This window comes from Somniosus microcephalus, chromosome 8 (assembly GCF_052327205.1).
Source record: "Somniosus microcephalus isolate GS21.2 chromosome 8, FLI_Smic_1.0, whole genome shotgun sequence".
In the NCBI taxonomy this organism is placed as follows: domain Eukaryota; kingdom Metazoa; phylum Chordata; class Chondrichthyes; order Squaliformes; family Somniosidae; genus Somniosus; species Somniosus microcephalus.
In genome coordinates, this window is record NC_140994.1 from 83,018,317 (window position 1) to 83,031,098 (window position 12,782).

At 46.6% G+C, this 12,782-nt stretch overlaps 1 protein-coding gene across 1 annotated transcript in view; it reads right to left on the minus strand.

Moving 5' to 3' along the window:
• Window positions 1-235: 235 nt before the first annotated feature.
• The window catches only part of slc22a15 (solute carrier family 22 member 15), a 50,381-nt gene continuing 37,834 nt past the window's right edge, over window positions 236-12,782 (minus strand). The window contains exons 10-12 of the mRNA XM_085994969.1: window positions 7,598-7,670; window positions 6,000-6,164; window positions 236-5,406 (exon numbers count right to left, since the gene is read on the minus strand). Coding sequence (XP_085851095.1) covers window positions 5,374-5,406; window positions 6,000-6,164; window positions 7,598-7,670 — 271 coding nt within the window. The 3' untranslated portion in view covers window positions 236-5,373. The remainder of the gene's footprint in view (window positions 5,407-5,999; window positions 6,165-7,597; window positions 7,671-12,782) is intronic.

The window sequence follows — 12,782 nt, forward strand, 5'->3', positions numbered from 1 at the left end:
CTACTCCTGCTCCTATCTTCTATGTTTAACCTCGTTAAAAATTATTGTGCAATCTTCCAAAAATCCAAACTACAAAGCAGACAGCAGCTTTCCAATTGTACCCGGTTCATGCATTTATCATCACTATCTGTGAGTCACACATTACAAATTAGTAACAAGACTTTGCCCCCCTCCTTTAAAAATGTTGGCACAACATATTTTGGACAATGTTAAAATAAGTGAACGTAACAGCAGCTCAGCGGTATCTGGGATTTTATTTGGTTTGTCACAGTCCATGGTACAGTTCCACACGTGGCACATTCTCACCATATAAAAACGAAGCACAATGCAATCAGGTGCTTGGATTGACCGGCAGCAAGCTCACAAAATCAGAGTGTGAAGACGTCACATTTGCGAGGACAGGCCAAACAAAAAAAAACAATCGTTTTGAAACAGAAGAACGTGAAACTGTCAGACTGTTTAAATTATTAGTGACGTCAGTGAGTGAGCTAGATTTTCAACTTGTCATCGAGGAGCAGGGCGCACACAGGACGGAGTCTACAACGGGCAGCCATTCCATGACGGCAGTTTTACACCCAGGCGGCTAGTTAAAAATCCACCCATCTATTGCAAGGCAAGATCTAGTTTGCTGCTTTATTTGGCTGGTGGGGGCGGTAAGAGACCTTTGACCATTAGCTTGGTTAGTGTCTCCCTTGCCTCCGACCCTCCCCCACCAATCAAGGAACAAAAAGTGACAACCCACATTTTGGGCACAAGTTAGTTGGCCCAGTTTACACACTGCAAACACCAGTGTTACTGTTTCTACACAGCTGCACACTACAGAGATAGCCGGTTAACCGCTGACCGAGTGGAATGCTCTCCGGTAAATAGCTGGACGTACTTCACGTTCTAACGTCAGCTGCCAACAGGGTCAGGGAAAACTCCTGCTTCCCTGGGCTGACTGGTTTCTTTTCATTTTCAGCTCCCACACGGATACTGAAACAAACATAATTTACAGTAATAAATCACTAACAGTTTTATTATGGTAACATTAACTCGAAGCAACTGAAGCAGATATCATGTGCAAAATTGCATTTAAATAAGGAAACACTTTGCCTGCGCTCATCCAGTTGTTCCCTTTTTCTCCTATTCTCGTTGTCCTACTTTTATCAAACTTTACATTATACTCTTTCCCATTAATTCTAACCAGATTCTCCTCCTTGTTTTGACACCAATTTCCTCCTCTGTCCTATCCTGGAGGGTCTGACTCTTGGACTACAGGATCACCACCCAAGTAGATATCAAGTAGACATTCCTCACCAGTAAGTTCAAACACTTGAGCACTGGTCAGTGATTCAGTCATGAAGGGCATCACAGCCAAGCTTGATTCCTGTCCACACCCAGTGTCCACTCATGCACTTTTGTGCATAAGTCAGGACCAGGAACCATGGCTAATTTCCCCCCTGCTGAGGCCATTTGTCATCTCTTGCTGTTGCCCCAGTTGAGAGCAGCCACATTAGCTCAGGCTGAGACATCAGGCTGCCTCGCCCTACTATCTTTCTACTTTTTTTTAAAGCTTAAAATCTTTCTTCTTTTGCCTGCTCCCACCCTCTCTTTTCAAGATCATTGCGACTTTTTAAAAATAAAAGGTTTCATTGGCTGAGAAAGGGTCGTACAACAGAAAACCCACAGTCTACTCCTGATAACTCAAAATGTTTTTCTCGCGCTTAAATAAGGCAGTAATCCAAGGATTCCAATTAAACATTGGAAATGACACAGCAAACTAAGAATTTAGTGCAAAGACACAATAATCAGTTACACTGAATGAAGCAACTTTGAATAATGAGTAGACTGTATCTGTGTCAATACACAGTGTAAATTGAAAGTTATATCCATAACTATGGAGTCTCATCATTGCCAAAGCAACTGCAGCCTAGCAACACCCAGATAAGCAAATCCATCCACAGAGCTGGCAGGGTTAAAGATTGTGCACAAACTGTGTGTGTTTAAATAATCATCTTTTGATGGAACCCTAGTAAAATGCAAAACACAATTTTTTGCATTATCCCTTTGAATAGTGCTTTGCACAGTATTATGTTTCTTCTAAATAACTACAGACGTCTGTCTGACAGCACTGGCACGAGAGCTCTGGGCCTCACCAACCATGTGGTCAGGGACAGGGTCCCTAAGCATCCCTTCACTCCATCCTGCCAGAGTCAAGGGATGGGGGGGGGGGGGGGGGGTTGATCACCGGATCATCCTGCCGGAGTCGGGAGGCGGGGGAGTTTGGTCACGGGAGGCGGGGGAGTTTGGTCACCGGAGTCGGGAGGCGGGGGAGTTTGGTCACCGGAGTCGGGAGGCGGGGGAGTTTGGTCACCGGAGTCGGGAGGCGGGGGAGTTTGGTCACCGGAGTCGGGAGGCGGGGGAGTTTGGTCACGGGAGGCGGGGGAGTTTGGTCACCGGAGTCGGGAGGCGGGGGAGTTTGGTCACCGGAGTCGGGAGGCGGGGGAGTTTGGTCACCGGAGGCGGGGGGAGTTTGGTCCCAGTCGGGAGGTGGGGGAGTTTGGTCACTGGAGTCGGGAGGTGGGGGGGGGTTTAGTCCCAGTCAGGAGGTGGGGGAGTTTGGTCACCGGAGTCGGGAGGTGGGGGAGTTTGGTCACTGGAGTCGGGAGGTGGGGGAGTTTGGTCACTGGAGTCGGGAGGTGGGGGTGTTTGGTCACTGGAGTCGGGAGGTGGGGGGAGTTTGGTCCCAGTCGGGAGGTGGGGGAGTTTGGTCACTGGAGTCGGGAGGTGGGAGTTTGGTCACTGGAGTCGGGAGGTGGGAGTTTGGTCACCGGAGTCGGGAGGTGGGGGAGTTTGGTCACCGGAGTCGGGAGGTGGGGGAGTTTGGTCACCGGAGTCGGGAGGTGGGGGAGTTTGGTCACTGGAGTCGGGAGGTGGGGGAGTTTGGTCACCGGAGTCGGGAGGTGGGGGAGTTTGGTCACTGGAGTCGGGAGGTGGGGGGAGTTTGGTCCCAGTCGGGAGGTGGGGGAGTTTGGTCACTGGAGTCGGGAGGTGGGAGTTTGGTCACTGGAGTCGGGAGGTGGGAGTTTGGTCACTGGAGTCGGGAGGTGGGGGAGTTTGGTCACCGGAGTCGGGAGGTGGGGGAGTTTGGTCACCGGAGTCGGGAGGCGGGGGAGTTTGGTCACCGGAGGCGGGGGGAGTTTGGTCCCAGTCGGGAGGTGGGGGAGTTTGGTCACTGGAGTCGGGAGGTGGGGGGGGGTTTAGTCCCAGTCAGGAGGTGGGGGAGTTTGGTCACCGGAGTCGGGAGGTGGGGGAGTTTGGTCACTGGAGTCGGGAGGTGGGGGAGTTTGGTCACTGGAGTCGGGAGGTGGGGGTGTTTGGTCACTGGAGTCGGGAGGTGGGGGGAGTTTGGTCCCAGTCGGGAGGTGGGGGAGTTTGGTCACTGGAGTCGGGAGGTGGGAGTTTGGTCACTGGAGTCGGGAGGTGGGAGTTTGGTCACCGGAGTCGGGAGGTGGGGGAGTTTGGTCACCGGAGTCGGGAGGTGGGGGAGTTTGGTCACCGGAGTCGGGAGGTGGGGGAGTTTGGTCACTGGAGTCGGGAGGTGGGGGAGTTTGGTCACCGGAGTCGGGAGGTGGGGGAGTTTGGTCACTGGAGTCGGGAGGTGGGGGGAGTTTGGTCCCAGTCGGGAGGTGGGGGAGTTTGGTCACTGGAGTCGGGAGGTGGGAGTTTGGTCACTGGAGTCGGGAGGTGGGAGTTTGGTCACTGGAGTCGGGAGGTGGGGGAGTTTGGTCACCGGAGTCGGGAGGTGGGGGAGTTTGGTCACCGGAGTCGGGAGGTGGGGGAGTTTGGTCACCGGAGTCGGGAGGTGGGGGAGTTTGGTCACTGGAGTCAGGAGGTGGGGGGGTTTGGTCCCAGTTGGGAGGTGGGGGGGGTTTGCTCACTGGGTTTCAGCGCACCTCTCAAACAGAGAATCAGAAATATTCCACACTGCATCATGGGTAGAACGCGCGAGAACAGAATGGGTTTTCCTTTCTGCAAAAATATTCCCATGCGTCGTCCTTGCATGTCTGATGGTTATGGACCAATCCCACGTACCACACGACTTGTCATCATACCTCAGAAGAAAATGCACAAGAGAGAGTGGGAGCAGAGGGAATGAAAATGTCTTTAGACAAATTACAGGCAATGCTGCAGTGAGTTAGTATCCTGCTGCTGGGTGCTGTCCCTCAAACACTGTTACATGCTGCAGAATATATATTTAAACATACATTTCTACGGTAAATATTGCACATGAAATGTGGTCCATCGGCAAAGCTATTAAAACACATTCAACATCTAAAGGGACACATATGGAAAGGGATCACAAGTTGGTGTGCACAGCACACTGAAGACAAGTGTAACAATACACAGCCTGAATATGGAAGGGTGATGGTTTATGGTTCCAGAGATGAAGTACAGTTGAAAGGATTTCACATTAACTATCAATATTTGAAGCTTTACAGATTTATCTTTTGGTTTAGTTGAAAATGTTGGAACAATAAGTCATTAGAAATGGACGTCACAATCCAAACTGCTTGAATCTACACAACCTTTGAGGCTCCAACAGCAAAGGAAAGGGTAAATGCTGAGACACATATTGCACCTGCATCTGGAGACTTTTTTCTATAAACTGCAGAGCTGTTGCATTTAGGGGTCCTTAGCACAGAAAGTGCAAGACTGAAGCAGAACAGAATGAATGGAAACCGAGGTCCTTAAAATGAGGTCCTGTCAAAAATGATGAGTGTCTTTATAGGGAGTCTTCAAGGAACAGAGAGTTGAAAGTATGACCAATACATACAACTCTCATTATAAGGCTCTCAGTCATAATGCAAGTTGTATTAAAAGGCTAATGGAGCTTAGCTCCCAGGTGTTTGAAATTACGTTTTATGATGGCTCCTAAGGACTTATGAAAGTGAAGGTTTGTGAACAAACCCAATGTACCAAAATTTTGTCGAAGAGATTATGTCACTCAGATAATGCAGCACTATTAAATTTTTAACAGAAGGTCACAAAAGGTAAAAACACTTGCAAAACTGTACAATTAGAAATGTAAAAAATAGCAATTCTCAGTTCCTTGTTAGCCAACAAATGTTGGGAAATGAATAACTGAGGTAAAATCTTTCTAGCTTAAGGAAGTCTTCCTTTAGCTACCAGCTATGCACTGTCACCTTGAACAACCAACTCATCTTAAAATGCACCATTTCAAAGTCTCTTTCAACTGGTTACAGAACTTCTTGTAGCATCTTCTACAAGGTCCACGTGCAACTCTGACGCCTCATCTCAAAACACTTTCCTTACACCTGTTGGAAGCATCCTCTCAGTTCCAGCGGTTCTGCGCTAAGCCTCTGATCTTCATGACTGAGTTTTTTCCCGAGATCCCACTCCCTGTCAAATCAATGGAAAACATGACAAGTCATTAACCAACCAGAATTTGAGAGTTTAAAATTATCGCTTCACGACAACAACTTGCATTTTAAATATCCAATTTTAAATAACTGAAAATAGCTTAAAAAAGAGAACCATTTCCTAGTTTCATTGGCATGCAGTAGTCAGTTTCTTCATAAATTAATTGTTTTTAATATTTAAAAGCTTTTAAAAGGTCCCTATTAGTATCCATGCACCTATTAAAAAAAAGCTTAATTTTAACAGCCTCCTCGAAGGCCTGTAAACGGTGCAATTAGTGTAAACTCGCCATGGTGATTTATTCGATTGGGGGCGTGGCCAGCTTCCGGTGTGATTTTTTTTAAACCAGCGCAAAAGATCGCAAAAACTCGGCTTGTGCTGGATGTAACTTGCGTTTGAGATTCCGCAATCTTTTGCGCTGGTTTGAACAATTTGGGGTGAATTTTGTGCGCGGAAATCCCAGTGTGTCAGGAGTAATATGGTAGATAGATTCGATCCAGAGGCAGCTAGAACAGAAAGTTCCACCACATCTAAAATCTGACCAAAAGAAAATGTAAATAAAAACTTGAACTCACTTTTTTCCTTTTGTCTTCAAGCCTCTGGTAGGCCGGAGAGTGAAGATCTTCGATCGACTCTGCAATTGGTTTATTTAATGTTTCTGGGAGAAGGAGTCCCAGGAATCCTCCTGACATTCCAGCAATCCCAAACACGATGAACGGCATAGATGGATTCAGTGTCTTCTGTAACACAAGTATCCTCACTTCAGTACATGCTTCAATGCATAGTGTTGAGGAAAGGCGGAGATATAATTAATATAACACACTGAAGGTCACAGCTGCTAGAATATTGTTCACCAATTTACTCTGTACAGTATCAATGCCTGATATATACAGGAAGTAATTCTAACTAATGCTTTAAAGGGGACATTCCTCAAACAATGCAGGAGTTACAAAGCAGCAATGAAATATTACATCAGTGGTGTTACAAAGATCTTTACAAAAAGAATTAAACCAGAGATTATAGTATTTCTTTTGTAAAACAAAAACCAGTAACAATTACAGGACAAATATAACACCAGCGTTTATCAACTGAATGGAACTTCATGCCCAACAACACTGGTCATTGCTGAGGGGGGAAATCGGGCTTCTACAGATGGTAACCTAATTAATGAGCAACTGCCATGATTCCATAGATTTTTTGTAATAAAACTGCGAGTGGGAGCGATTACAATGAAATGATTCTGCTCTCGAGCATCAAGTGTTCAGGAGGAATAAACTGCTCAAAGTTCACTCATGCAGTTTATCCAAACCGCTTGAGGAGATTTTTGAGTTACACAGAAATACATTATCTAATTAAATAACAGCATTTAACGTGCAACTTGTCCTGACATTATAACAGATCTCAAGTAAATAGACAAACTGCAGCAGACCAGCGCACTCCACAAAAGCTTCAAGGTCTGTGAAATTTGCTACTTCAACAATCACAGAATCACAGAAGGCCCATTCAGCTCAATGTGCCTGTGCCAGCTCTTTGAAAGGGCTATTAAATTAGTCCCACTCCCTGCTCTTTCCCCATTGTCCTGAAATTTTTTCTTTCCCCATTGTCCTGCCATTTTTTCTTTTTCAAGTATTTATCCAATTCCCTTTTGAAATTCACTATTGAATCTGCTTCCATCACCCTTTCATGCACCCCACGGTGCATTCCAGATCATCATAACTCACTGCATAAAAAAATTCTTCCACATGTGACATGTCCCTCTGTTTTTTTGCCAATTAACTTTGTGTCCTCTGGTTATCGACCCTTCTGCCAGTGAAAACAGTTTCTCCCTATCTACTCTGTCAAAACCCTCCATAATTTTCAACACCGCTATTAAATTTCCCCTGAATCTTCTCTGCTCTAAGGAGAACAATCCCAGCTTCTCCAGTCTCTTCACATAGCTGAAGTCCCTCATCCCTGGTACCATTCTAGTAAATCTCCTCTGCACCCTCTCCAAGGCTTTTACATGCTTCCTAAAGTGCAGTGCCCAGAATTGGACACAATACTCCAGCCTAATCACTAGCCCGTTTATTTTGAAGGAATTTCATATAACCGAGTTCAACACCCATATGCTAAGGTTCCACAGAGCAAGTTCAAGGCAACTTTTGCGTAAAAAGAAAAGTAAGTAAAGACGAACCAGCGATGGTACAAATGGAGCCAGAATCCCACCGACTCTGCATGACATTGAGCAGATTCCTAATCCAGCATTCCTGTATCAAAGAAACCACATCAGTTCAGTGCAGGCTCAAAAATCAAACTGTACAAAGTGTCTGAGGTCGATTGCAAATCAGATGGTAGAGAGCGCTGCCCTCCCCAGTGGGTGAAATCTCACAACCTAGAGAGCAACACATCATCTTTCTGGCTTCAGAATCTCACGAGTTAGAAATCCGATCAGTAATTCATGTTTCTAACCACGCACAGACCTTATTGTGGGTCATGTTTCAGGCATCTAGGCTTGAACTAAAAGCGAGTTAAACTATCTCCCCCAACCCGCATATTAAATTGTAAATAGGACGTCCAGATTCTTCAAAATGAGAATGCCTCGCCCCTCATATATTTCCCTCTTCAACCATTAAAAGTACTTCTGAAAAACATGCGGACTCCTCCTGAATTACTGCACTCTCAGGCTGGCATCATCCCACTTTCCGACAAGTCCTTCCCCAACATAAACCACATTAAGAAACTTTAAAGGAAACCAAAGGGCAGCTTGAATGCAATAACCTGGATGAATTGGACTTCAAGAGAAACTTCTCAATAAAACCTGATCTACAGGAATTGTTGCTTGAAAAGAAAATGGCAAAACAGGATAAATACTTGTGGGACCTGGAATGCAATTCTGAGCCACTGGGAAGTAGCAGAAAATCTAGCCTGTTGCCTGAAGGGCAACTTTGAGGGAAAATTCACCAGCTCCACGATCCCAGCGGGGAACTACGCTCAAACGGGACCATTGGTCGGAGAATTGGTGCCACGGTGGTTCAATCCACTCCACAACCCGCGATGCATTCAAGCGCCGCCCCCCTCCCTCCTATCGCCTCCCCTGTTGGGAGGGTGAGGTTGACAAATTGTCCCTTTAATTCCCATTCCAATCTCCACACGGAGAAACCACAGAGTAACCACTTGGGGGGGGGGGGGGGGGGGGGGCGCGGGGGGTGGAGAGAGGGGAAGAATAAACGTTGCCAGAATGTTCCATCCTGACCAGTAAGGAAAGCTCTGTCCATTAGTGCAAACTATGCAATTTTACCATTTAATATTCCTTTTCCAAAATTTGCTACATAATTGTGGGAAACACAGGTTTCTTACAGCACGCAAGCGACCTGCATCGCAAGAGCAGCTGAAGAACTGGTTTCCCACCCGAATTGTTCAGAAAGATCGGCAGAGGCAACACAGTGCTACCACTGAGCCGTGCTGGCACTTCAGAAACAAGACAACCTGATAATCCTGGGACTTCCCTGCTGTCTCCAGTTTCTACTTCCCATGCCTCTACAGCGCGATGCAGGTGACTGAAGCTCCAAAAGAAATAATCTTACCTATTTACCAAAGACAGTGCGTGTGTTATAAGAATCAAACCAGCTTTAGTATAGTGCAAATTTGGTCAGTGCATTGATCTTGCTGCTTCTATGGGTGAGTTTATCTGTAGAGAAATCCGCTGAAGTAATTCCAGCCTGTCTGGTCCAATGGTGAGGTTATTTCCACCTTGAGCGCTGATGGCACAACACGGTGGACATCCGACATGTTCTCTTCCTGCACCATTATCTCTGGAGTCCCCCAAGGATCTGGAGGGCTGCTAATGTGGTACCCTTGTTTAAAAAGGGAGAAAAGGATAGACCGAGTAATTACAGGCCAGTCAGCCTAACCTCGGTGGTGGAAAAATTATTGGAAAGAATTCTGAAGGACAGGATAAATCTTCATTTAGAAAGACACGGATTAATCAAGGATAGTCAGCACGGATTTGTTAAGGGAAGGTTGAGTCTGACAAGCTTGAGTGAATTTTTTGAGGAGGTAACAAGGAGGGTAGATGAGGGTACTGCATTTGATGTAGTGTATATGGACTTTAGCAAGGCTTTTGATAAGGTTCCACATGGCAGACTGGTCACGAAGTTAAAAGCCCATGGGATCCAGGGCAAAGTGTCAAGTTGGATTCAAAACTGACTCAGAGACAGGAAGCAGAGGGTAATGGTTGATGGGTGTTTTTGTGACTGGAAGGCTGTTTCCAGTGGGGTTCCGCAGGGCTCAGTACTAGGTCCCTTGCTTTTTGTGGTATATATCAACGATCTTGACTTGAATATAGGGGGTATGATTAAGAAGTTTGCAGATGATACTAAAATCGGCTGTGTGGTTGATACTGAAGAAGGAAGCTGTAGACTGCAGGAAGATATCAATAAATTGGTCAGGTGGGCAGAACAGTGGCAAATGGAATTCAATCCGGAGAAGTGTGAGGTAATGCATTTGGGGAGGGCTAACAAGGAAAGGGAATACACATTAAATGGTAGGACACTGAGTAGTGTAGAGGAACAAAGGGACCTTGGAGTGCGTGTCCACAGATCCCTGAAGGTAGCAGGGCAAGTAGATAAGGTGGTTAAGAAGGCATACGGAATGCTTGCCTTTATTAGCCGTGGCACAGAATACAAGAGCAGGGGGGTTATCCTTGAACTGTATAAAACACTAGTTAGGCCTCAGCTAGAGTACTGCGTGCAGTTCTGGTTACCACATTACAGGAAAGATGTGATTGCACGAGGGTACAGAGGAGATTTACAAGGATGTTGCCGGGAGTAGAGAATCTTAGCTATGAGGAAAGACTGGATAGGCTGGGTCTGTTTTCCTTGGAACAGAGGAGGCTGAGGGGAGACCTTATTGAGGTGTATAAAATTATGAGGGGCAGAGATAAAGTGAATAGAAAGGACCTATTTCCCTTAGCAGAGGGATCAAAAACTAGGGGGCACAGATTTAAAGTAATTGGGGGAAGGTTTAGAGGGGATTTGAGGGGAAATTTCTTCACCAGAGGGTTGTGGGGGTCTGGAACTCACTGCCTGAAAGGGTGGTAGATGCAGGAACCCTAACCACATTTAAAAAGTACTTGGATGTGCATTTGGGATGCTGTAACCTGCAGGGCTACGGACCAAGAGCTGGGAAGTGGGATTAGGCTGGATAGCTCTTTGTTGGCCGGTGCGGACACGATGGGCCTAAATGGACTCCTTCCGTGCTGTAAATTTCTATGATTCTCTATTCTATGATCTATCCTTGTCCCCCTCCTATTTCTCATCTACATGTTTCCCCTCGGCGACATCATCCGAATACACGACGTCAGGTTCCAGATGTACACTGATGACACCCAGCTTTACCTCACGACCACCTCTCTCGACCCCTCCATTGTCTCTGATTTGTCACGCTGCTTGCCCGGCATCCAGTACTGGATCAGCAGAAATTTCCTGCAACTAAATGTTGGGAAGGCCGAAGCCATTGTCTTCGGTCCCCACCACAAACTCCGTTCCCTCGCCACCAATCCATCCCTCCCCTGGCAACTGTCTGAGGGTGAACCAGATCATTCGCAACCTTGGTGTCATATTTGACCCCGAGATGAGCTTCTGACCACATATCCGCTCCATCAACAAACGGCTACTTCCACCTCCGTAATATCGCCCGACTCTGCCCCTGCCTCAACCGCTGCTGAAACCCTCATCCACGCCTTTGTTACCGCCAGACTTGACTATTCCAACGCTCACCTGGCCATCTTCCACCCTACATAATCTTTAGCTCTGCTGCCTGTATCATAATTCACACCAAGTCCCATTCACCCATCACTCCTGTGCTCGCTGACCTACATTGGCTCCCGGTCCAATGCCTCAATTTTAAAATTCTCATCATTGTTTTCAAATCCCTCCATGACATCACCCCCTCCTTATCTCTGTGGCAGTCTGCAGTCTACGGTGGAGCATGTGGCCACCTCCAGCACTCCGGGCCCAACAGCAGGAGCCTGAGGAACCCGCCTCGCTAACTTTGATGGAAGCTCAAACGGCTGCCATTCAGATCCCTACGATCCGAGTTCTTGCGCCTGACTACCCCTTTAAAAAAACGTTTCCAATCAGCCTTAGAAACCAATCCAGTGAGGTGTTACTCAGTGGGTCAGGAGCCAGGTGGGTCCTCCGAGTTTTCGAAGTCGGGGTCCTAATGACATGATAGGACCCCGATTTGCATGTATTCATGAGGCGCCCGCTTGCTTCCGGCACGTGCCTCAACCACATAAAAAAAAGCACGTGATTAAAACAGGCGGGAAACAGGCAGGAACGGGGTGGTAAGTTTTCGGAGGTGTGTAGCCGTAACAGTAACAGTGTACCCGCCTGGCAGATGGAGTTAAAATCACCCTTATATATTAGTTAGCAGCCATTAAAATGACTGCCACGGCAGGGGCCCCAGAAAGCAGGACCCTTGCCCTTGTAGCAATTTTGCTCTGTGAAGGTATGAGAATGGCTAGAATCAAGCACCTGAGGGGCAGCAATTGCTTTAGCTCACTGTTGAGATCCACACACGGTGCTTAAAACTCCACGTCCGATGTATAACCTCAGCTAAAGGACTCTGCAAAAAAGGCCTTGGATCTCCAAGCGACCTGTTATGTTGAACTCAGAAGACTGTCGAAAGTTAAGCAATGCATTGCTATCTAATCTTCTGACTTGATTCTTACTTCTGTATAATTTTGCTTCTTAGAATAAATCTCAATTAGTAGATTTAGCTGCGCTACACGGTCAGTCAGCTTGATGCTTTTCTGCTGATTCAGAAAGGTCAGGAGTATACAGTGCCATCCTTTATCCTTTACGTTACGGGGGATTTCCGTCTAGCACACTATCCCACGTATGGTTTGTGGTCAAGTTTCAGTTCATAGGAAGTGCAGGCCTGTCTGCAGAGAACTTGAATAAAAAGTATTGGGGAAAGAGGCTGAGATGTAACAGAGGATATAGGAGGTAAATACCACGAGCAGCAAATAACCAGCTTTTGAAGTTATCTTGGATAGTTACTTTCACAACCATCAGTTTCAAAACTATTGCCATTTCCTCAGTGGAGCCCCGTTAGCTCCACAATTCCTCAGAGAGAAGAGTGAATGTGCTTTGCAGCATCAGCTGAAAAGGATTCCCATTGGAAAACATCCACTTATCAATGTTCTCAGGTTGTGAGCACCGTTTATCTTTCAGTTTAGGCGTAACAAGAAAAGCCTCGGTGAAGACTGGGGACCGACAGCAGCCTGTGATCAGCTGAAGATCAAGATGGATTAACAATCTGATTCTCTAATGTAGCTGATGCATCACCGTACTCCTGTCAGTGACTTGAGGCAA